This window comes from Amphibalanus amphitrite, unplaced genomic scaffold, assembly GCF_019059575.1.
Source record: "Amphibalanus amphitrite isolate SeventyFive unplaced genomic scaffold, NRLGWU_Aamphi_draft 000128F_arrow, whole genome shotgun sequence".
Lineage (NCBI taxonomy): Eukaryota > Metazoa > Arthropoda > Thecostraca > Balanomorpha > Balanidae > Amphibalanus > Amphibalanus amphitrite.
The window spans coordinates 177,182-203,345 of record NW_024881623.1 but is presented as its reverse complement, the minus strand read 5'-3'; the positions used below and the strand labels follow the sequence as shown (position 1 = coordinate 203,345).

General features: G+C 51.8%; 1 protein-coding gene across 3 annotated transcripts in view; it reads right to left on the bottom strand.

Annotated features, from left to right (window-relative positions):
• Positions 1 to 2,993: 2,993 nt before the first annotated feature.
• LOC122381839 (polypeptide N-acetylgalactosaminyltransferase 5-like) overlaps positions 2,994 to 26,164 on the bottom strand; it is a 66,396-nt gene continuing 43,225 nt past the window's right edge. For 2 of the 3 annotated variants that reach the window (XM_043366538.1, XM_043366537.1), the window contains exons 5-12: positions 24,782 to 24,892; positions 16,408 to 16,507; positions 11,687 to 11,764; positions 10,146 to 10,326; positions 8,339 to 8,478; positions 7,160 to 7,258; positions 6,618 to 6,752; positions 2,994 to 3,903 (exon numbers count right to left, since the gene is read on the bottom strand). In XM_043366538.1, coding sequence (XP_043222473.1) covers positions 3,757 to 3,903; positions 6,618 to 6,752; positions 7,160 to 7,258; positions 8,339 to 8,478; positions 10,146 to 10,326; positions 11,687 to 11,764; positions 16,408 to 16,507; positions 24,782 to 24,892 — 991 coding nt within the window. In that variant the 3' untranslated portion in view covers positions 2,994 to 3,756. Of the gene's footprint in view, positions 3,904 to 6,617; positions 6,753 to 7,159; positions 7,259 to 8,338; positions 8,479 to 9,581; positions 9,763 to 10,145; positions 10,327 to 11,686; positions 11,765 to 16,407; positions 16,508 to 24,781; positions 24,893 to 26,164 lie in introns of all 3 variants that reach the window. The other variant, XM_043366539.1, reaches the window with a different exon arrangement.

Genomic DNA, 26,164 nt, shown 5'->3' with positions numbered 1-26,164 from the left:
GCTTCAGAGCCCAGCGACGAATTCGGGCGGACGCCATTTCAGGTAACGACTCGTGCTCACCGAACAGCTTAATGAGTGGCTTGTGATCCGTCACTAATAAGAAAGGCTTAGCAAGCCCACAGAGGTACTGATGATGTCGAGTTACGCCCAATATTACAGCCAAACCCTCGCGCTCTATTTGACTGTACTTTGCTTCAGACGGTGATAGTCTGCGTGATGCGAACGAAATCGGCCTTTCCACCCCGTCGTCTTCCAGGTGAGCCAAAATAGCAGAAATCCCCTTACTTGAAGCGTCACAAGTGAGAACCAACTGCTTACGTGGATCGTAGTGAACCAGCAGGGCAGAGTCCGTAAGTTGTTTCTTGACTGACTTGAAACTGGCGTCATGTTCAGGACCCCACACCCAATCGGCGTCTTTTCTAAGCAGATCATACAGTGGGGACATTATTTCAGCTCTGTGCGCAATGAACCTCGAGTAGTAAGTAACTAGCCCCACAAAAGCCTTTAACTCTGTGGCGTTCGTCGGAGCAGGCGCAGCCGATATGGCCTTTACCTTGTCAAGAAGTGGCTGAATTCCTTGACCGCTGATCCGGTGACCGAGGTACTGGACGCTGCTGGTGAACAGTTCACACTTGCTCTCTCGAACCCTCAGTCCGGCAGCTTCTAGACGGCTGAAGACCTGCTCCAAGACGTTCCAGTGCTCCTCCTCCGTGCTACTGCCGATCAGAGCATCATCTAAGTAGACAACCAAGTTGGGAATGCCACTCAAGATGCGCTCAATTTCTCGTTGGAAAACCCCCACCGCGCAGGAAATCCCGTAAGGAAGCCGAGTGTATTGTAAAAGGCCACGAGATGTGTTGATCGTGAGTATTTCACGGCTGTCCTCATGAATCTCTAATTGCTGGTACGCAGACGCGAGATCAATTTTCGACCACACTTGTTTGGCCCCGATTTTTACCAGCATATCTTCCATCCGGGGCAGAGGATATCTATCCAGCCGAACAGCACGATTAGCAGTGCACTTGAAGTTAGCGCAGACGCGTATTTTACCGTCTGCACGAACCACGGGCACTATCGGTGCGGCCCACTGAGAGTCACGAACGGGCACCAACACTCCATTTTTAATGTCAGCATCTAGCTGAGCTTCAACCTTGTCTTTGTAAGCAAACGGCAGTGAACGAGCTTTACAAAACTTTGGCGGTACGTTTGCATCAATGTCCAGCTTTACTTTAACATTTTCCAGTTTACCCAGCTCTGAGCTAAACACTGTCGGGTACTTGCGTTTGAGTCGCTGCAATGGCGACGAAGACAGGCTGCATCTGTGGACTTCAGACCAGCAGATCTTCATCCGCTCGAGCCAGTTGCGTCCCAGCAGACATGGAGCCGACCCCTTCACGACGATCACCGGCAGCCGGCTGTGAGAAGCACCATGGTAGACGACGTCAGTGACAAACTCGCCCAGCACGGGAATCAGCTCCCCAGTGTACGATCGCAGTTTGACGGGACACACAGTCAGCTTGGGGCGGTCACGCATCCGCTTATACGTTAATTCATCTATTAACGTAACCCCCGCCCCGGTGTCCAATTCCATGTTAACGGTTAGCCCTCCGATGCTGACGGGGCACCAGATGGGGGGCGGACTGACCTGGCCACGGTTCACGATGTATACTGGTAGACCTTGGTCGGCGACGTTCGTGAAGCTGATGTCCTGGTCCTCTTCCCGACCTCCTTGTCCCCGGTCAGCGGCTCCCGCATCCTGCAAATGCACCCTAGAACCGCCAGACAGGCGGCATTTACGGGCGAGATGTCCTATCTGATGACAAACCCGGCAGCGATAAGTACGAAAACGGCACTCGCCGAGATGGTTATTGCCGCATCTCCAGCACTCCTCCGCGGACTTGCCTGAACTGTTGACCGAAGCTGATCTCGGGGCCGCATTGGTGCTCCTACCTCTTGGAGCGGGCCGATGTCCGACGCCACTCGTTCCGCTCCCCGTCGAAGCGCGGTGCACGGCGCCGGTGCCGTCAGACGCCGAAGCCTCGCCGAAACAGCCGGCTTCCCGAAGAATCGTCTCGGAAGCACGTGCATGCTGAACAGCTGTTGTCAAGGTGAGGTCGGCCCTGCTAAGCAAATCCTGCTGACATTTCTCATTGCTTAAACCACAGACCAGCTGGTCCCGGAGTGCCGTTTCCAGGTAAAGTCCAAAATTACAATCTTTCGCCTTGCTCCTGAGTTGTGCCATGTAATCTATAACACTCTGGCCTGGTTGTTGCACACACTTGAAAAATTTGTACCTCTCTGCAATCTCCACATGCTGCGGTGAGAAATGTTCTCTGAGTTTCTCTGTTATCTCTGATAATGAGGCAGCCTGCACCGATACAGGATGTAGTAGATCACGGAGCTTATCGTACGTTTCATGGCCAATGATCGACAGAAAAACAGCTTTCCTCTGCTCCTCTCCCGTTACTCCGTTGGCAACACAGTAAAATCCAAATCTGTCCAAGTAACTTACGATTGGCTCCTTATCAACTGAGAACGTTCCCAGATCACCATGCACCATACTTGCTGAGGCTGAGTCCGAAGCCTCGTCGCCAATGTGATGTTCCGCTTCGCTCCCGGTCGCACTCCACACGCTGGCTCGGCTCGGGCCCAACTGGTTTATTCCCTCAGACCGGGTCAGTGGGATCGCGCTCATTTCGCCCCCGGGCACGGTCAGGCCACTCTGGGCCGACAGGCACCAATAACGGAACACTAACAGAACCCGACAATAACAGAACGCTACAATATATTACATTCTGTGCTTACAAACACGATAAGCACAGAATGTTACCAATGCACCATCTGGGGCAGCTTTGAGAGTCGACCTTGGAACTGCACTCTCGATGATATTCGTCCTGAAAAATCTTCGCTCAGCTAACTCGACCGAAATGAACATTAATCTACCGATAGTTTGACAGACGAAGCAGTAAGCGTCCATATTGAAACACGAAACAGTTCGCAAAGAAATTGTATTTGTCATACAACACAGCCAGGCACTTGTGAAATTTACCACAGGACAGAGGGCAGATCGCTGAGACGATATAAGTACGTGGAATGCCAATAAAAACAATTTCACCGAGCACACCAGCTTAGCCCCGGCCCAACCATCAGACCACTGAAAACGTAGGTACCCCAAACTCCCCCATTGAACAGCTATCGGCCTGTATCAGGCCCACATCTCTCGACCCTCACAGTCAGTCTGAAAACGGGCGTCACAATACTGATGTGAGAGTATACAACACTGTCTCGTCAATCTCTGGAATGAGGACACACGCTGCGTTCTGTTGATCCGTCACACGGTGCACCGCTGGGGTGGCGGCTCGTCTGATAGGGGTGCGGGCGGCGGCGGCCCCGCCAGCCGCCGCGTCATGGCACTACCGAGCCACCGGCCACTGTTAGCCGGCGCTCGGGCCGCGCTAGCTCTCAGTTTGGCACCGGGCCGCCACATTAACCACAGGGACCACTCAGGCCAGTGGTACGGACCACAGGGACCAGCGGTACGGACCACATGGACCAGTGGCGGGATATGTGCGGTGCAGGCCGGCCCGGCCATCTGTCCCGCCGGCGAGATAGTCCGCCGCGGCCCGACCGGCCGGCCCAACCAGTCTCAAATAAATACACGCACAGCGCACTGTGGAATGTTTCGTCACTGCCTGCTGGCATTGCACTAGCGCCGCTATCACACGGCTAGTTCGCAGTCCGGCCGACAGGCGGCGCTCAGTTAGCCTGCCACCGGAACTTGCTCTTCATAACCCACTTTTGTGCCGAGTCGGCGCGGGCGCAGTCCTGCAGCGAGAGCCGCCCGTTATCTGCCCGCGAGTGCTGCAGACACCTGCCTGAGTTCAGGTGCACTATGGCCATCGTCTGTGGGGTGAAAAACAGTCGGTTAGCAGCACTGACGACCGACAGAGTAGCTGATAGTTCACTACCTGAAATGGCCTCACTGTACGGGGACCCGCAGTTGCTTCTGTACACGAACCTCAACTCTAGCCGTCTGTCCTGTCCAGTAGCAACCGATAACATTGATATCGACTGCCAGTCCCTGTACAACAGCAGCTGAGGTTTTCTGTGCGTGCCCTCTGACAGCTTATCGTTGTTCCCTGTGAGGGTGCTGGGACAATTTACTCAGGGTCGCTGTACAGTAGCAACTGCGGGTCCCCGTACCGAAAGGGCTTACCCAGATAAGAGAAACGAGTGAAGTTTAAAAGAAAGCAACAGGTTACGGTGCGATACAGTAGGTGATGGAGCTAGTTACTGGCAAGTTTGTATAAAAATAAATCAGGAATGACTCACTGGCGGTCGCAGCCGCTAGCAAAAGGGGGGGGGGGCCAAAGTCACACTCGCGGGACATAACATTTATCCGTCACCGGGAGGGGGGGGGTGATCGGCTAATTTTTTACGTCCACGAGGCGCCGCACAGTTGGCATTACTTATGCTTCATCCATCTCATTCTTGCGTGAAATCTTTGAGCTCAATTTAAGGCAAAATCACCAGTTCCATTTACCGTCTCACGGTGTGCCTACCGGTCGGGCCGCTGCACCGTCCATGACGACGGATCGGTGTAGCATAGATATACTGGAAGGTCAGGCACGCGGATTCATGACCTTACCACTATAAAACAATTCGGAAAAGTACAGATACATCTTGCTAAAAAGTACAGATACCTCTTGCTTTGAACAAGCATGTGAAACCCAGAGAGCATTTTTAGACTATGACATTTACCCATATAGGTACCTAGTTGTGTGGCGGCGGGAGAGAGTAGGTACACCGGCCTCTGGAGACCCCACAGGTTCCGAGCTTTCAGAATTGGCATCTGAGGGCCGCGCGCGACTCCTGCGGGGCTTCGCAACGGCTCTGTTGGGGCTCACTCAACCTGCCTAGTCCTACTGCTAAAAAGACTGGCCCTGTGCCCTAAGGACTTCATCAGTCTCTGCCAGCCCCAGGACCCACACCGGCTCATGGGGTCCCGACCTCGAAATATGAGGGAATCAGCGCGGGACCATCAGGACGTAAAGCAATCTCGATCAGGACCAACGTAAGGCTGTGCAGGAGACTGCGTGAGCCCTCTGATCTTCAGAAACCCACCCATGTATGTTTTCATGTAGAGGCTAGTTTAGGGCCCTCAGAGACCAGTACAGGGCCTGCAAACTACAAAGGCCAGTAGTTTGAGACCATCAGAGACCGAGTTGGGCTCTCAGAGGCTATTGTGGGTTCTTACTCATTACAGGCCAGCATGGGCCCTCAGAGGTCAGCGTGGGGCCCTAAAAGACCGGCATGAGCCGTCGTTGGACCCCAGAGGCCAGCAGAGGGCCCTCAAAGGCCAAGATGGGCCCTCCTCAGAGGCCAATGCAGACCCTTAGAGGCCGGCATCGGGTCTTCAGCAGCCAGTGCGGGGCCCTTATTGGCACCTATAGGTTCGTCTTGGGACACCAGAGACAGAAATAAGGCCACCAGAGACCGGTGTGAGACCCTCAGACGCCGGTTGGGACCCCTGAGGCCGGTTAGGGGCCCTCATAGGCCAGATGTGGGGCCTCAGAGGTTGATGTAGGCTCTTAGCGGTCAACGTGGGCGCTTGACCGCCACTGAAGTTCCCTCAGAGGTCAGTGTAGGACGTTCAAAGACCGGTGTGGGAGCTATATTAATAGCTGGGCGTGTTTTTTTTTTTTTAGCCTCGTGACGATCGAATAATTGCCAGGGCCCCATACACCTATATGGGGGCCCATTGGTTGTTTGAGGGGGGGGGGGGGCAAATGATGATGGCCCCCTTTATTGACCTTTGGGGGCATGGCCCTGATGCCCCCCCCCCCCCGGCCCCCGCGACCGCCACTGTGTACACATTACACACATGCCTCTGAGATTACATACTAGCTCATGCAAACTCTATGCAGGCCCCGGAGGTCCCACGCTAATCCTTAAGAAACCAAGCCGGCATACGGCGTCACCACCGGGCTTCTGAGGTGCACAGCACCAACCCATGAGGTCTTACTTTAGTGTCTTGGAGCCAATCTCCTTTAGCAGGGCCCACCCGCCACTGCCGAAGAGGGTATCATGCCAGCCATTGCTGAATGCTGGGCCTACGAGAGCCTCAAGTAAACCCACGCTGGTATTCCATATAAGATCCGGCCATACTCGTAAACCGGTGCCAGCGACGCTGACCGCCAAATTGACAGAATGCGAAACTGAGCCCACTCATGAGTGAAATTTACGTCCTTTGATGGCGCAAGAAAGAAAATGAAACATACGAAAAGCTGGACGGGCAGGCGAGCCTGAAACGTTAGTACGAAGTAACTGGACGGGCAGGCGAGCCCCAGTTACCAGTTACTTCGTACTAACGTTTCAGCAAACCCATTAAATACGAAAAGCTTTTCTAGGACTTTTGTTCGATCTGAAAGGTGGGGCCAAAAGATAGTATGGCCCCACCTTTCAGCACCAAAGGGGGGGGCCATGGCCCCCGTGCCCCCCCCCCCTGCGACCGCCAGTGGAATGACTGCGCATAGTGCAAGAAAGCAGCACGATCGCACACATTGCTCTCTAAAACTTCGATCCGGCTGTATGACATTTGCAGGTGGTTAACTCACCGATTTGTCGTATTTCCAGTGCTGGTTGCCGCCCATGCCGTGGCAGCGGACCATCTTCACTGGACTGTCCCCGGACGCAGCGTCCAGGCAGTTGTCATCCGACATGACCTGGCCGCGCTTCGTGTAGGCAAACACCTGCAGAGGGGCGCCGAGCACAGACGGCCGTCAGTCTTAGGTGTCATTTATTACCATAAAACTGACCTGAGAAAGGTGCACAACGAACAGGAGTAGCTTGATGCTAAGCAGTGAGCTGCACGTCTGTCTTTGGACCAGATGCCGCTTCTAAGGCTTGCTCGATATCGACCCTGCGCTCTACCGTCTACGCTTTTGCTAACAGTGTATGGTTAATAACGGTGACGGCTCACCGAACTGAATGAGTCTAACCAGCACAACGACCCAAATAGCCCACAAGGCTCCTCTCTGCCCCAACCAGCGCCGCTTGGGCGCTGTCCTCGACTGTCCAATGCCCGTCTCACCGATGTGTGTATGAGGGTGAATGGGGACGGAGGGGAAGACGGGAACGGCTGGAGCATCTAGCTCACCTGATTGCCGCCGAGGCCGTGGCAGAAGCCGGCGCCGACTGGCTCGCCGCCCTTCCTGCCCATCGTGTCCAGACACTGCTGTGTGTCCACGTTACGAATCTGTCCGAGAGGCGGCGCCACAGTCACACACTGGTACAGCAGGCTCAATACGAGGTAAACAGTGGTAGGCGAGGTCGGGGAGAGGTGTCGCCACCGAGCGCACGCACTGAATGTCTGATATGATGGCCAATAGCTCGGTGATAGAGGTGCAACATTTGTAACTGACAAACCATTGACGAAGAACTGACATTGGCCAGTAAATGGCATACAGTAAAAATGGCTCACACACAGGCACAGCAATGGTGGAAAACAACACCAATGACGGTGCTATTAATTGGCAGCGCATAAGGATATTAATGTAATAGTGTCAGGGACAAAAAAAAAAAACAATACGATCAAGGAACATTTATACTCCGGCGTTAAACGGACGAATTGGCTGGAATAGGCCCGCTGAGCCAACGCCACTTTCGGCCTCCTCCAAACAGAAACTGCTATCTAACCATTACCTTATGCTGCATTAATCTAACAACTTTGAGCTAGACTTTGCCTTATTGAGTTAGCGATAACTACGAGCAGTCAGTCCTGGCGTCGGCTACACAAACAACGAAATGAACATAAGCACACAATCACTCTACTGAGAAGCAGCGGGCGGTCCCCACGGCAGGTAATTTAAACAAACGCGGTGCCATTTATGCCGACTCTAAGTTGGAGACGAACAAACGTGCTGCCGGATAAACAAGGCGGAAGCCAGAGGGCACGTCTCAGCAACAACACCGAGTAGCGGGGAAATGACACTATGAATAAAGCTGTAAAGTGCCTCGCTAAAGCAGGGTACACACAGAATGGCAGGAACCCAGCTAGGGCAGGGTTAACACAGTTTACACTTTCCACGGAACGACGGAATCGCAGCTAAAATAGGGTTTAAGCGGCTCACACTTCGCACGAAGAAGCAGGAACTTCGGCTAAGGCGTGGTTCACACGGAGTGATCACCCCACAACCATGGCATGGATCACAAGGTTCACACTTTACACAAAGTTGTAGGAACTCGGCTCAGACTTAGTTCACACGGAGTGGCCGAAACCCACTTAAACCGTGGTTCACACTGGTTAGTCAGGACCGGCGGCTGACGGACAACTCACCTCTCCCAAGTAGTAGTAGTCGAGTGGCATTTGCGACTCGGGGTAGACGTTTTCCAGATACCAGCGGAAGGACTTGCACTGCAGTCGATTTCGCAGCTCCTGGCGGTCACTGACGTCGCCCATTTCTACATTGCGCGCGCCTGAGATGGGGACGGTCAGTTAGATAGAAACGTTGGTGAGATGGGACAGATGGTCAGATGAGACGACCGGTCAGATAGAAAGGTTGGTTGGACCCTGCGAACAAGGCGGTCTACAAAATATCCATACTAGTCGAGCGTAGGAGGTAAAAGCCGGACTCCATTTAGGAAGACCAGCCTGCTCTGCACTACACAACGCTGCTATGAAAAAGTGAATCATGAAAGGACTAGTGCAAAACGAGACTGTGGAGATAAGTTACTTTTCAAGAGTGAATCATTCATAATGTACAAAATTTTACACCATGACGTTCATGAGGACTGCTTTACTGGAGAACCATCAACTATGTAGAATTGCAGCAGTGAATAATGCATCTAAAAATACCTGAATACCTTGTCCATTACTACCCGTACTTACCAGAAATGTCACCACACACAGACACAACAGCATGGAAATGCCTTTGCTGTTTCGCATTCCAACCAAACAAAGTTGCATTTTCGCTCCACTGGTATAGAACTGACAATACGTTAGTGGTTATTATGCGGCAATGCCAGCCAACACAAGCAAATATTAGGCGTTCTCGATGAAATATTAGTAATGTTAGCTTCGCATAGCCGCTACTCAGGCTTGCTGCACTAATTTGTTAGTAATCATCACACACTTCAGACTATGACCGTCTCTGACCAGAGAGTCAGAGATGTTGAGCTGGAACGCCACCACTAGCCAGCACCATGTTAATGCTAACAACTCGCTGTTTAGCAGAGTCTGCTGGTCACAGCGGGAACAAATAAACCAAACCGAAAACATTTTGTGACTTAATTAGACAAACCGGTACGCAAACAGAAACGTATTCCCAGTTATTTTATGACTGACCAGCAGCCCTGCTACAGAGAGCACAGCGAACGGCGGCAGCGGCGCGGCGCGGCGGCCGGAACTTCATGCTAATATTCCGACTTGACCACGCCTTCTGCCTCTGCTCGTAGTTATCTCAACTCTCAACTACGCAAAGCTGCCTCACGTGTACCAAGCACACGATCAGCAGCGCCTTCAGCCGCCGCGCCGCCGCCGCTGCCGCCGCCGCCGTCTCACGACCCGCCGAGTCTCACACCTGGGTTAATGGAAAAATAAAACTCCTTCCAGTCGTCCAGCCACACCTCGGCTAGCCGGGCGTTGTTGTGGTTGACGATACGCGACGTGCCGCCAGGAAACGAGTACGGCGTCGACTTGCGGAAGATGTGGCCCACGTGCGAGCACGGCGCGATCTCGAGCGTGCCGCCGCACATCCACACCTGCCCATCGACGGCCAGTTAGTGGGACGGAGGATACACCGCCCGACTATCCCTAGAGTAGTCACTACCGATAGCTGCTAGCAGGACAGACGGCTAGCGGAGGTTACCAGCCATCCAGCACGACGCAACAGCTGCTGCAGTTAGTTAGGATATAGGCATGCGAAGAAGCGTTTATAAATAGCAAGCAAGCAGGCAGGCAAGCATGCAGGTAGATGGGAACACCAAAGCAGCATGCTCACTTACCTGTCTCCAATTCACCTGTGTTGGTTAGTTCCCTGTCCTCTTTAGCGACCATCGCCGTGATTAGCCCAGCCCATCCATCTATCGAGCACTACACTGGGCGCGGCACCCGCGGCACCGCAGCGCTCTCACTGCAGCAGTACCTGGATTCATCTCATAATAGAAGTCCCGCCATTTGTCCATCCACACTTCCGCCACGCGCACGGCGTTCTTGACGATGACGTTGCTGATGCCTCCCGGGAACGAGTAGGGCGACTTGTCCCTGAACACGTGTCCGACACGCGAGCACGGAATGATCTCCAGCTGGCCGCCACACTGCCAGATCTGGGGCGGTGCGCGCCGCGCCGGCGGACCGGTCAGCGCCGCGGCTCGGGGAGGGACGGTGCGGCACGCGGGCAGAGCGCACACCATGCAGCACAGCACACGGCACGGCGCCCAGCGGACAGTACAGGGAGAGGTGCGCAGAGCGGGTGGGTGGGCAGGCATGCCGGCCAGGGCCAGGGAAAGGCGAGGGAAGAAGAAGGAGAGCAGGAGAAGGAAACAAGAACAGGTGATGGTGATATCGGAAGAACACGAAGCCATGCCCGCTTGCAGTGGGATCGATAGAAGCCCAAGGTTGAGGTATGCACTATACACCCGGAGGTGCCCTGGGGTAATCTTGAATTATGAATGCAATGAAGTCCATCCGGCGAGTTAGAAACTGAAGCAAATTCAACATGAATATTATGGTCGAAAAGTTGGCGCTGGCACTACGATGTCATCAAAAGATCTTAGTTGCAACTAGGCGATTCGATGCCATGACGTTACTATGTGAGACATTACATTCACGAAAAACGGGTATCGAAAGTGAAAGACTGGAGCGTCTGTGGTCAGCACTCGGCAATTTGAGGCTAGCGAGGCCGAGCGGGTCAGGTCCGGGGGCAGCGCTATTATCAGTGGCCAGGGTCTCAGGGGTCAAGTACAGGAGCCGAAAGAACGCGACAGGAAGAGGACGGGACGCCGGCCTAACTCGGTAGAAATAGCAGTGGAAGCGAAAACAACAGTGGGAAGCACTGATAAGACAGAACAACGAAGTGGCGGCTGATAAAAGCATTCCATTCAAACTGACTGGGTACGCAGGGGTACCGTATAGGGCGTCACAAGCACACTAAGCTATAACGGACGGGGTTGCAAAGCTAGCTGGGTGACAATCAGCTCACACAACGACAAGTGCACATCGCATCATTGTAACAATTGCACGTAATTACCATATGAGCAACATGATTATTTGATAGCCTAGTTATACTGATTTACTCTTTGTAATAAATGTGACAGTGCGACACAGAAAGAACAAAATAATTAATTCAGCGTAGCGCAAGCTAGAATTAGTTTACCGAGAACAAGTCCAGCCAAATTAAACTGTGCCTAGGCGTGTAACAAAAAAGGCTCGTCTATAGCAAGTATGAGCCGACATGATAAGAATGGGACGAACGGTGTAACGATTTTTAAACGCTGCCAGTTCGTTATTTATGCCTTGTTACGCGGCATCTGATATAGAGAACTTGGGCCAGTAATTGCCTAGAGTAACGCTGGTGGCAGGTACAGACTAGTTTTCTGTAAGCTCTTTTCACTCCTGCCTCCGAGAGTGCTGCCCGCTGGGGGGGGGGGGGATGAGAGAATGAGCGTGTTACGATTCGGTACGTACCCGGAACGACATCTCGAGGTTTTCGCCACCCCAGATGTCCATACCCTCGTCATAAGCGCCCACTTCGTAGAAGTAGTCCTGTAGGCAGAGGAGGGACGTCAATGAGACACTGCAGACTGAATGAGAAAGACACCGTGAAATAATCGTGACTAGGTGGAACAGTGTTGTCTATGGGACGGCTTGAATGAGACACTGAAGGGGTTTCATGAGCTAGTCTCGGTGACACTGAAAAATATGTAAGATGATCGCAATGAAAACGCTGGCTACTCGATGTGACAATCTCGCTAATGCACCGACGGCTTTATGTGCCAGTCTGTGATACACTGACGGCTTCTGTAACACACGGTTATCACCGGATATTGTTGAGTACCAGAGCACCAGCGACACAACATTCGATCTGTTGACATTTAAAGAACGTCTGGGCTCCTCTATCCGATCCCACCATTCGCCGACTGCCCGTCAGGTTTTGTTCACTTGGCTGAGCAACTCAGCGAACCAGTCGGTGACGTCAACTGAGCGTCCTCGTCAATACCATTAGCTCAGGACACACAGTTTATCAACCAATTGAGGGGTTATGTGGGCCATGAACATATCATGACACTAAGCAACGACAAAACCAAAGCAAGCCAGTGACGCACGAGCACCCTAACTACGTTGTGAGGACGAACCGCATAGCCACGCAACAACCAAACGCTCGAATGCTAATGAAATGCTCAGTCATAGGTACCCGGCAGGCAAAACATACTCGTATATATTCCCGCGGCATCCCAAGGCAAATAAAGTGTCGGTGGCCCGCCCAGACCGCCGTCAGTTGAGGGGTCAGTTCAATCCGAGCGCACACGGTCGGGCGCGTCGGCCGCACGGCTCAGTCCATCCGGACGCCTTATTGGCAGCCGGCGGTCGGCTTTTAGCATTAGTGGCCGCGGAGCCGACCGTGTAATTTAGAGAGCCAATCCTGCCGATGGTGGGTCCTTGTCGCGGGCCGCTGCCAGCCAGCCCCTCGGGGGAGGGGGGGGGGTGATGGACAGCCAGCAGCAGCTGTGTGCTACCGAGCTGGCAGGGCAGGGTTAAATGGGACTCGGTGATACCGTTACTGACACGACAGGTCCCACCACCGACATCGCAGACGAGTAAAATGACCAGTCGCAGCGGCTCGGTTCGATAGCGCTTCGATATATTGCATAGTCAGTAGGGGTACCCATTTTTCCCGATTTTGGAAATTTGTGGGTGGGGGTGGTTTTTCCCATTATTTCGCGGCTTGTGATTCCAATGATGCCAAAAATATTGAAATCAAAGGTGGTTTAGGGGTCGCGAATTGAGATTGAAATTTGCGTATTTACCTAGAAATATGCCTATTTGACGCTGATAATAAATCGCACTAAAGGCAAAGTTTTCGTTTTGAAAGTCGGGTAGAGGGGTCATTGAGCGCTCATTTTCTCATCCAGATCGATGTGCTCCATCACGTGGTTCCGGTTAAATGCTTTACTAGCGATCATTACGATGTCGATATTGTAACATTTGGTGAAAAGCGCCGGTAATCCTGGCGACCAACAACAGGAGCAAAACATCCCGGACCGGGATGTTTTGCTCCTGTTGTTGGTATCATTCTGGTCAGCGTGTAATCATTTTTTGAAATCTTCTGCCTCTTGAAGGTCATGAGTTGTAATGGTGACCTTTGATGACCTGTGAGGTCAAATTAAAATGTGACCTTTCAGTTGCCACGTCTCTGTTCATGACAGGCTCTTTGTGTCCATATACAATTAAAGTTTGTGCAAATGAGCTCAGCATACATCTCACAAATCATGGCTCCGAATGGATTCAAATCATGTAATTAAAAAACGATCAAACCATTTTGACCGTATGCTTCCACAAGAAACTCCGTCCTGATCGCTCACGGCTACGATGTAATACACCTATGAGACAGGGTAGGATAAATCTGCAGGTGTTCTACCCAAAAATATCAACTTCTAATCCGAAAACAAACTCGAAAGCGTCGATTCTTTCCATGCCCACCAACCATGTACTATTCCATTTCTTCAGTGGGGACAGATACACACCGTTCTTGTGTAAGAGTTTCCGATACCATTGCAGATCATTTACGAGTTCATGTTCGACCACAGGCGACTAGCCATGCGCTGATACGTGCATGGTTGATATGTGACGAAGACCTTTCACAGCTTCTTGCACAGATCACTTGTGATCTCAGGTACCTTATTGGCGTCTGAGTCTGAAGAACCTAATGTAGCAGGAGATTTTCATCCTGCATGGGCCGTATGGTGGTAACCAGGACGTGGCGTCATATAAAGGATTGTGCGTGCAGAGACTGAAGACGAGGAGAACCAGGTCCGCCACCTAAGGTCAATGGCCCACCCACTGTGCCGGCCCCCAGGCAATGCCAGGAGTCAGTAAAAGGTTCTGCCTCGGAGTTGGCTGAGCCGTCTAGACTTTGGCACCTTCCTCATTTTCAGCTTTAGGCAATGACATTCGTCGACTTCAGTTCAACATCAGCTGAGGGTTTGGACTGAGCCTATAGAGTGCAGTGTGCAGTGTAAGGTCCGTTATCTTGAAAGGATACTGCTGGCAGCGGCCGTCACCAGGCACTGGTTCCATGACATGCTATCTGCACCCGTCTCAAGTCATCAGCTGGTATAGGAGTGACACATGCCCAGAATTGGAGTCACGAGCAGTCGTGCACGCGTTCGGCCAGGCCAGTGCTGTCCGTCATCAGCAAAATTGCAAACATATTTCTTTCATAATGGGGTGAGGATGGAGTTTCGATGTTACTGTCCCGTGATGTTCTTGGCCAGCTTCCTTTCCATTATGCACAAACGCACATGCTGTGTGCGTGTTTGGGTGTTTGGGGGGAGGGGCAAAGCTACACTCATACAGCAGCCACCCGACGGTGGTGTAAAGCTTGCGCCCCTCCCTCAGCCGTCTCTGCAACTCCGGGACTCGGGGAGGTGGGCTAGCAAATTGGCAAAGGTCATCAACTCATCAGTCATGCATACCGGCATAGCTTAGTGCTGTTTTTATCTCGGTATAGATATACAGAAGCAATTGATAACTTCTTTTTCTATTTCATGCCATATTTCCGTTAAAATACGGCATGCGAGTTATATGGTTATACCGTAACGGTTTTTAATGCCCCTTCCGCCCAAATAGTATCGATAGGTCAATGTTCATGTCCCGGGGAACGGTCATTTCCTTTGCTGAATGAGACGACTCATTGAAAATTAGGTGGTTCCAATGAGAAAGCCTGGATCGCTGATTTTAGCCCCCTGACTACATAGCCATTCGTTCTAAGAGTTGCGGTCTTGCGTAGGTACTAATGACGGTCTAAGCCAGAGTGAGTGTAAATGAGCATTGAGCATATGCTGTTCATTGACCAAAATGATATTTTTGGTGCTCTCTTTTACCGCTGCACGTCGAATATACAACTAAAGCAATGTTGCACGGTGTCTAACAGTCATTAATACCACTGGAACACGTTGGCTTTGCATATTTATAGTCGTTCAAATGAAGTCATTTTTCCACTAAAATTAAAACTCCAATGCAAGCTTGCAACCCATAAAAGTGAGCTAATATACTTCTGTCACTGCTATAGATCCAGAACAGAGCAAATAATGATAAAATCGACCCCGACCTGTTGGCATGGTAACCTTGTCCCAACATAAAATAATGGTAATTTAGTCGATGTTCTGCTAAAACTGACATGTTCGTTTTGAATTCGTGACCCCCAAAAATCGTTTGGCTTCGTTATTTTTGGCACAGATGGAATCAGAATAGACCAAATAATGGGAAAATTGACCCCAACCTGTTGGCATGGTAACCTTGTTCCAAAATTGAATAGTATTAATTTGGTCGATTTTTCGCTAAAATTGGCATTTTCAATTTGAATTCGCGACCCCTAGAAATCGTTTGATTTCGGTATTTTTGGCAAAGATGGAATCAGAATAGACCAAATAATGGGAAAATCCACCCCCACCTAAAATTTGAAAAATTGACCCAAAAATGGGTACCCCTAATAGTCAGTGGCAGGTACGCATCAGACGTCGCTTAATCTAATGCTTCTGAGTTATGCAACCCTTTAACCCGCAGCCTTGTGCCAGTGCTAAGTGCCGTCGAGCCTTGTGCCAGTGCTAAGTGCCGTCGAGCCTTGTGCCAGTGCTAAGTGCCGTCGAGCCTCGGCGAGAGCCGAGTGTTACATTTCAGGGAAATGTTGCTATCGTTTTACTTCAAGTGTACTTCACATGTCTGAATGCAAACTGAACTTCAAAGACTGCACTGAAGAGAAAGGCACTCTCTCTTGGAATTATCGGAATACTCAAAAATCAAGCAAGTGTTCCAAGCAGAGCGAAGTACACTCACACCATACTCAACGACCACCTAATACCGGGAAGCGGGTGATTACCGTCCGCAGGAACAGGTGCGTACAAGTACCATTGAGCCTTCTGAAGGACCCTTTAGGTCCCAGGACCTGGCACTGAAGAGGGACGGGGGACGAGAGAAAAACACAAGTAGCCGGTCGATGAAAGGAAGCAGGCAACAGAAGACGGGGAAGAATCAGACGAAATTATATGATCATGGAAATGGAAGGAACCCCAAAAGGACAGAAGCGGGAGTCATGTGCACAAGCCCAGTTGATGATGAGACAATAGACCAAGGTATAGTACTACAGCTGGACAGGGGTGGGAGGGAGAGGAGGTGGTTCGAGTACGTACCCGGTCGATGGAGAAGAGTCCTCCAGCCATGGTGGGGGTGCGCAGCGGCGCCGTCCGGTCGCCGTTCCGTCTGTCCATCTCCCGCTGCGGTACACGGTACCTGGCGGACAACGGCAGTCGTCGTTAACACATGTCGTCGTATCAATATCAGCCTAGGAAACTTGGAAGATGGCAACAGTTCAGGGGTTAATGCAAGCCTAAAAAGTGCTACAACACATGAATGCAAACTAAACTGTAACACATCACACACATATATCTGTACATGGTAACAGCAGTCGTCATATACTACATCATCACATAAACCAGCTATGTTACACCATCAGCACCTGCTCCTACCCACAGACATGCATCGCAACACAAGTTAGTCACGGGGTACACGCATCTTATCACGACATGCAATCAGCTTTAGAGCGGTGTATGCCTCAGCAATCCGCCCTGGCGCCGTGTGGGTCCTGACATAACACGGTGACATTACCCACTGTAGTCACCCCGCATATCAGATACGTCCCGCGGACACTGTTGTAAGCCAGCGACATAATTTCGTTGCCAGTGGGATTTCCTGTGAGCCGACCGCCTCGTCTATCTCACACCTCACAAACCCTTTCTCCGTGCCTCCCTCCCTCCCAGCCCCCCTCTCCAACCGGGCGACCAAAATGGATAGCACCGCGCCAGGAACACGGACTGGGGGGTCGAATGGACCGGCCTCCGAGTAATTGATATTAAATACACCGGCCGTGAAATATGAGGTCCGTATATCAGCAGACCGGAAACACTCAGTCGGCGACAGAAGGAAGCCAGCGCCGCCCAAACGGGCAGATTGAAATTGAGGAGTGCAGGGGGGGGGGGGGCGGAGCAGAAAAGAAGTGGAATTTTCACACCGTAATGTCGCCAAATCCGACTGTCAGAGTATGTCAGGAATTTCAGTTTCAGCCTTCAACTACGCAGAAAGTGACACATCAGCGCGAGTATTTCGGGCCAGGTTGTTAAATGCACGCATTGAGGAAAATTATGACGGACCTAACCGAGGGACAATGGGCTGTAACAATTAAGGATAAAGGACGATCACAGACAACATGAAAACACGTCTCCTGTTAATGCGCTCCAAAGTAGCCTCACCAGTGGAGGTAATCACAGATCCTCTCTGGTTTAAGTCTGCCGGTTTGTCGGTCGTCTGCCGGTCTGTCTACGATTGTCACTTGGTCTCCCGTCAGCATATAGTTCAATACTCGTCCCTCAACCAACCACCTAGCTCCACTGCTGGCGTCAGCCCCCGCGGCAGTCGTCCGAAGCGGTGACGCTCGGTGTCGACGATCCCCCGAGGACCGGTGTCAGCGGCCCCACCGGTCCACCGCGTGCCGGTGGAGCGGGTGAGAGCAGCGGCGGCGGTAAAACCATCGATCGGGGTCGCCGCCGCCGGCCAACCGAACGGCAGCCATCTCCCGGTCCAGAGAGCAGCGTCTAACACAGCGAGCCTGGGATCGACATATAGACGCCCTTGCTAACACCATCGTGCCCACTCACTGCGTGAGAGCACGAACCTCTGTAGTACCCGGTGAGAGATCTATAGTGCCAATCAATACCGCGCCGTACCTATTCTTCATGCGTCGCTGGCCAGTGGCATGTGTCAATGAATCCGTCAATAACCATCAGCATTACGGAAATATCCATCAGCATCGAACGGCGAGGTCGATCGCCAAGGCCTTCACTAGCACCCAAACAGCGTTATGGGTTTTCATCACATGGGCAGAGGCAGACAACTACATGTCATATAGCTCCTTCGATGGACAGACATGAGAGACAGACACTATAACCCCTGGCAGAGGGTGGATACTTGTCGCACCAACACCGCACATGGGTGGAGACCAATAACTGGTCCCTCCCCGGTAGCGGAATCACGCCAGGACAACTCCCCTCCCAGCGTGGCGCGCGCCCGTGCGAGGCTCTTCACGGTCCGATAGACACCGACCGTAACGAACCGGTGACCAATCCGTGGGCGGTCCTGTGGCGTCCGGCGTGAGAGGAGTGCAGAGTAACTCGCCACCACGTCGCCCGATTGAAATACTCCGCCGCGGGAGGTCCAGCCGACTTTCAGGGAAGGCGTCCGGGTGAGACATTAAGCCCTCCATTGGTTGATAAGGTCAGAGGACGGTGGCCGGAGGTTTAATTGATTGAACCATTGGCGGACGCAATGCCGTGGTTAATTAAGACGCCGAGAGTGGCACTTAGACGAATGATGAATCCTTATTTAGGAGCAAGAATCGTGTCTATACCCTGCCACCTAATTGGAACGGGTATTATGCAGTCATTTGAGCCAAGTCGCTCGGAGGTGACTTAAACTCCTCCCACACTTCTCTGAGCAAAATGTTTCAAAGTTGATGGCTTAATCGGTTTAGGGTGACGGCTGACGATACTAATTAAGTTATATAATCAGCTGACGCAATAGCACAGTACCTAACTACCAATTTTTAATTTGAAACGACGGACACATCTATTCAATTCCATTAACAAGCAAATCGGTAAGCTGAGCTTTTCCCCCAACCCTGAGGTTCGGATAGAGGAATGGCTTCGATCTGGACCGTCAGCAGAAAATTTATTTGACATGTAATCAAGTCATTCAAAAATAAAACGCAAAATGGAAATTCTATGAACGGGAACGGTAGTCGTAAAAATTTAATGTTTCACTATTTAAAATTCAGTACTGGCGCGATTCACTTTGGGTTAGCTGATAGCTCAATACCACATCAATAGACAGCACCCATGTGATATAGTGAGGGACGATTACTCGCTCCGGCGGCAGCACGCGTGTATTGAACGCCAGCAGTGCCGCGTCGATCCGTCGAGTGCTACCCCGAGGATCGCTGCTGCGTCTCTCATTCTATTTTCAGGATAGTCGAAGCGATATTTTGCAATAGGCATCCCACCCGACCTTGGCAACGGCTGGTCTGGTAAATCGAGTGATGTCTGCGCCACAGTCACTGCACAGCCGAAGGTACAGCGCCGTTAGTTGCACCGGAATGTAAAACAACACATGCAATAATAATTTCCGAACAGCACGTAAAATCAATCAGCTTGATTCGAGACAATGTGAGCAGTGCAAGTATAGGAGGCACAGAACGCATTCCAAAATACAAAACAATGAAAAGCTTGTACCGACGAAGTTTGCCCTTATTGGACCAATTCGTTGAAGGACCAAGTTATTGGACCAAGTTTGTGTTCAAGCGCAGTTCAAGCGTTTCATTAATAAATAAAATGCATAATTAAGAATGCGAATTATCTGTATAGCTACCACCGTACTTCCACATTGCTTGGCTCTCTTCAGCAGGAGTTAATATGCAAAAAAATATGCAAATCATTTTTCAACTGGTAGGCAATTTAGCTAACAGGCATGCCACTTTCTTAATTTCTTATATAAGAACAATTTTCATGTGTCAAAAAAAAAGATAAACATTATGTATTTCATAAATTTCCCTCAGAGCCAGGGATGACATAGGGGCTATTTATTACATTAGGAGTTAGGACCACCAATAACACTTAGGTATTCATGACAATGGCCAATGACCATGCTGTGTTGTTAGTCCCCAGGGTAATTGATAGTTGCAACGCTCATAGATTACCTGTTTTAATAAGTCGGCGAAACACGTTACTCGGCCACGCGACTGACGCATTACATTGGGCCTACATATAGACCCTGCGGTCAATGCCGGCAGTATTATTGAAGTGACCTACAGTATAATCAGGCGCATATCCTATGCAGCAAAGTGCTTTTCACGATAACATAAATTTGTTCTTACAAACGAGCTGGGGGGGGGGCATCAAAAACAAAATTAAAAGAAGTATGTGCACTGCCATTCTTGTCTATGCTTTCAAGTGGCTCCAAAGTTTGGCCGCTGTTGTTGCATGCTAAGACTGCGTATGACGTCCAATTCAGCAATTTCAGTGGGTATGTTTGAACAATTAGGTAGTAGTCACTAATGAGTCACGAATTAGCTTTGAGCACGAGTGACGAGCATTGAGCGCTGTCCAGAACACTCATTTCAACATCACATTCACCATGGCTATAGGTGAGCAATACGTTTGAGATAGAAATACGCTGACAGCAATCAGAGAATGAAAGAAGGAAAGACGGTGGATTATTGAACTACAACGAAGATGCCTCAGTAAGACCAAACCAAAGACTCAAAATAGGATGATCAGTGAACCCCCCAGACGAGCATTCTTTCACTCATGAACAGCCCCCGGTGTATCTGATTCTGGTTCACGAACATTGGCGGATCTGGCTCACGAACATAAATGAATCTACATCACGACATTTCTAAATTTGTTCACGAACCGCGCTGGTGGGGATAAGATCGTGACGATCTTCGCTGCAACTTTGCAGCTACAGTTCGTGATCTACCCTCACGCCCGATATCGAGTCCAGCATCCCATCGAAATGTTATCGACGGAGACCTACAGCAGAGGTCAGCGGTAGAGATCAGCAGCGACCCACAGTGGTTAGAAAGCGGGAGAGAGCGGACGACGGTAGTGGACAATAGGCATGGGTAGGGAACGGTCAGCCATCAGAGTATATAGAGGACAGAGGATGATGGCGCTAGACAGAGGACGGCCTTTGACCGAGGACAGAGGACTGGGACAGAGGGACAGGGGGCCAGACAGCGCCGGCCGATGTCAGGACGACGTGCGCCACACGGCCGTATGACGTCAGAGCCGACCCGAGGCCGGTCAATGGGGACAGCAGGAGGGCGGGACGGGGCGGGGCGGGCAATGACGGCCACGGCGGCGGGCTCGGATATATCTCCGTCCCCGATATGGAGGGGGCGTGTAAGCCGGTGATGCATCCGCGGCACAACGATGTGACAGAACAGAGGCGCGTGGCGGGCGGCAACAGCGGAGCTCCATTAGCTGACACCAAGCGACACACGCCACACAGCACACGCGCGCGCACACATAATGGAGCATCAGACCCAGGTCGGATTTGGGCGGTGACGCATGAACAATATCAACAATATTGGGATGAGACGTTTATAGATCCGAGTTCGCTGCATCTTCCATGAATCTTTAATTGGGTGGAAACTCATTGCATAACACTCATTGGGTTTATCCAAGCGAACAGAGGTGATGCATTGCGGATACGACGCGTCTACACAAAGAGAGTACCATACCGATTCTTCCCAGAGTGTCAACACATACACACGCGCAAACGGCATCCATCACCCGGCAGCGACTGTTACTGACCGGAGACCGAATGAACCGTCCCTGCCGCCGTTCTACGCCTCAGTAGACGCCCAATCCCCCACTTGATTGAACGGATTCGCCCAAAATCGTGCCGGGCCCGGAAAGGTAAGCGGGCGCCTCTCTCTCTCTCTCTCTCTCTCTCTCTCTCTCTCTCTCTCTCTCTCTCTCTCTCTCTCTCTCTCTCTTTCACTCTCTATCTCTCTCCTCCCGCTTCTATCACCCGAGCATCACCACCAGTGATGCGCCACCAATATTGAAAGGCAATGGATGCAACAGCGCGTCACCGTTCGTGGTACTTTCCATTGGAAAGAAGTACCTACTTCAATCACATCCTGTCCCCATATTTTTCGTCCCAGCTCGCTGGTGGAGTGTCACCCATCTCTAAACTGTCATTGCAGCGCCGTGGCAGTAGCACAGCGTCCAATATCACTCCGACCAGGTGAAGTATTCCCCGTCAACACAGCTGACAGACACGTCGCTCCAGGTCCAACCAATCGCTAATGAGATGGCCTGCATTTCTGCTCCCGACGCCGACATTGGCCGTTCTATCCGACTAATTGATACAAAGGTCACCCAAAGGTCAAAGACCCAGCCGTGGGTTCCATATGGCCCGTTTGGGTACCATCGTCCCCTCCCCTCCCCTCCTTACGGAAGGAGAGAGGAGACACCCCGCTGGGTACAGGATCTACTGGTGCCCCGGGCGGTCGGGTCATGACCTTACGGTGAAGGGCATGACCGGCGCCGCGGCCGCAGACGGCCGGTTGCCATAGCAACCAGGCCGTCTTGCTGGTACGGCTGAGTGTTGAGCCGTGGTGACGAAATGGAGTTGTGCCTAGCTAAAAACGTGGGAGTAGCTGTTACAGAGAAATGACCCGATCGCCCCAGTATTTCAACGGAGAATGCATTGTCGTCGTCAAACACGTTATCGATGATAAAATGATACTGCGTTGAGGAAATTTTTGACATTCAGGCTTTGGAGAATGTCGAACGTTCCAAGCAAGGATCGCATCGTTCAGCTCTCTCGCTGTTCATGGATGGCCATGAAGTGAACAGGGCAACTGCTTAGTGAATGTCGACAGAGGCTAAGGAGGAGAAATTCTCTCAACAGCGAATGTTTAAGAGCAGCAATTTAGCCAAACGTTCACCCATTTCACTCCCTGGAATAATTCAGACGGCGGCGTCTTCCTGGACATTGTGAGAGAGCATGGACAACGAAACTAGCAGCCACGAGCCACCGGTCCCTACTCTCAAGACTAGCGTGACACGGCGATTCTCCAAGGCCACGTTCGCTGCAGGAAAACATGTTTTTATTGCCGCCGCGGCTACATCCTTTTAATACCGGGACCGGGCACCACAGCGGGTTCTAAATTCTTGAACAGAAGCTGTCCGTCGCCCGGCCCATTACACAGGTGAGCTGGCGGTGTCCGTCTCGGTCTCATTCGCTCCGGTCGTAGACAGGCCGTCCAGACGGTTTACTACCGTCTTCCGTCCGCTGCGGCTCCTGATGGACATGTTTCTCTCCATTTCCGTGTTCTCCTGATGGGTTGGCTCCTCTCCCTCTGCTCTCTCCGCTGTGCCGCAGTCCCCTCTGCTGTCCAGCATTGTTCAAGCGACACTACGGCCAGCGCTGTAGATGGTGACAGAGAAGTGAATGACCTGAACTGAACCACATTTGTCACGCATCTATCTAGACGATAGTGCGATCCATAGCATTCGGGTCCCAAACTGACCACCTTATTTTCCTGGTGGCAAGCTGACGCCACTTCCAACCCCTGGCTATAACGGACGCTCCTTACATCAGTGATGTGGACTGACGCCCCTCACATCCCTGAAGACGGACTGCCCCGGCCGACGCCGGCCACCGATCAATGACGGCCACTCTGAAGAATACAGAGGACGGTAAGACGGCCGTCCACCGGCGGCTGTGTACCGGCTGCCCCACGCCGACAAATTATCAGCTCCCCAGCACGGCGCGCTCTGCTCGTGCGCCATACATTTCACACGCCCGCTGCAGCGCCGCGCGGCGCCTGATAAGCCGGGCGCTGTCAGAATTGTACCGCAGAGAATAATAACGTGCCTGAAGGAGAGCTGGCGTGTGCTCAGACCAGAGAAACGGAGATAGATGTGAGAAGAATGTGAGTTATATCAGGTGAATATACACCACCACGTTGGTTTGCTTTTTGAAAGCACAGGAAGATACGTTTCAATTTCGCCCAGAGTAAATAGAAGGTACATTTTATCATTTTTAAAGTGGGATTGCGTTTAATGAGACATTCAAATCTGCCAAAAACCGTGATGGTGTCAGTACCGAGCAGACAGGACTACATCCACCGCGGACTGAGAATGAAATATTCAGAACAAAACTAGGACCAATAATTTTTCTCAGCGAGTTCCAATCACTCGATCCAATCGTCTCCTTGATCTTCCAGAAGTCTCACTTGGTCACGACGCGCTTCATAGGATCGCCAAGTTAATGAGAAACAGAAGTAGCTCAGACGGTTTCATCATCTCCAAGCTCTTAATAGCAGAGACCATCAGACCCCGGAAAGCCCAGACCAGCACAACAGTAATCCAGCGTCCCGTGACTATCGCCATCGCCTCGTGACAAGCCGCTCGACCGTCTTCCGAGCGTCCCGTGACTATCCGCTCGACTGCGCCTACTGCGGCGGACGAGAGCCGACAACGACCGAGTACGACTCACGGAATACGGTCGGAGCGCCGTTAGAGCGCTTTTCACGGCCGCATCTGCGGTCGGCAGTAGGTGATTGTCGTACGGATAGTACCCGTGAGTCATCGGTGGGTGAGCGGACGAGCGGACGGACGGACGGACGGACGGACGGACGGACGGACAGACAGACAGACGGACAGGCGGACGGGCGGACAGAAAGGAAGGACAGAGGGTACAGCCGAGGAAAGCGAACGCGGGAAATCAGAAAACAGCGGAAGCGGTCCGTCGATAGCGATTGCCACCCAGTAGTGGCTTGTAACTAGATCATTCACCAATACTGGCGGAGCAGACAGGAAGGGACGTCGCCAGACACCACCAGACGCTGACATAAGCATTATCTATGTTTATGGACGAGACCGTTCAGTAGTCCCGTTCGCTACTAGTGTGAACTGACCACAGCGGGCGACTCACCATCTGAAGTTGAGCTTCCAGTTGAAGCCGCCCCACGTCATGTCCGACGCGGTGACGTACTCGAAGGTGCTGTCCGAGATGACGTCGATGATGGGGCACACCACCGTTTTCCTGGCAACAGCGCAGTACTCCAGTCAGCACCGGTAGAGCATCTCTATCGTAGAAATCTCACAAACAGACATATCAGGTTCCACCATATACACCTGAAACCTTCACGGATATGGCATATCAGGCACCAGTAGTGAGTCCAACTCCACACAAAAACACGCATCAGCAAAACACCCAGCAATTACGCACCGTGACTAACCACCGCTCAGCTCCAAATTACGTAGTACGACGCATGCGGACAAAGTGACCGTCCAATGGGCCTCATTACGGGGGCATTGGTAAGCGGAAATAGAGGGTGTGCCTGGAAGCCCGTGATCCGAGTCAGGGTGGTGAGCGTCCCCTTCCGGCCTGGACAGGTGGGGCGGCGCGTCGGGCTGGGTGGGGCGGGATGGGTAGCGGACCGCTGAACGCAGTACAGAGGGCAATAGTTCATGGCGAAGGTCAAGGATGAGCTCCTGCAATGTTAAGATGCCAGGAAGTTAAATTTGCAGCGTGAAAGCGCACTGAGCAGGGGAAGGGAAATCTAGTGAGAGGCGATAGACACTCTGTCAGCTAGGACGGCTGGGACGCCGGCAATTCAGTGTGTTAAACCAGTCAACCGGCTCGACAGACTGGAGGCCAGAGGCCTATTACGTCACCAGAGGTGTGATGCCATACCCGGCAGAATACTCTGCCGGGTGTGGAATAGGTCTCAGGCATGACCGAGCGCTGTGTCCGCCCGGTGTCCATTGTCAATGGATCAAGCAGCGGTGCAGTCGCTGATGTTGATTGGTCACTGATACAATGCAAAGTACTGAGCAAATGGTGCGACAGCGCAGCACATCGCCACAGTATCGTTATTGGCGCGTCAGTCACCAGTAGCATCTACCCATCCAAGGTCACAAAGGCGGAATTTGGCACGTGGGAACCGAGAGAGTGACAGTGGGGACACGCGGACAACACCAAGGCCAAAAGGGGAACAGACAGACTGCCCATACAATGGAGCGTGTATAATGGCTCATGGACGAAAGCACGAAAATAGGGTAGAGTCATCTAATCCGTTGCAATCGTGAGAAAACCACAAGAGATCACGGTCGTTTGGGATGTCAACAACAAAAAAGCTAACCCAACACAATTAATTTGTGAAGACAGTTGTTTTCCATGCCACACCCTCCTTTCAGCAAAACGGCATTTAACGAACAGCCATGTTTAGTAAGCAGACGCTCGAGTCTTTGAGCAGGTGCTAGTTACGGTTGGCTTCCATTTATACCGCTAAACGCAGCACGGCATGATATT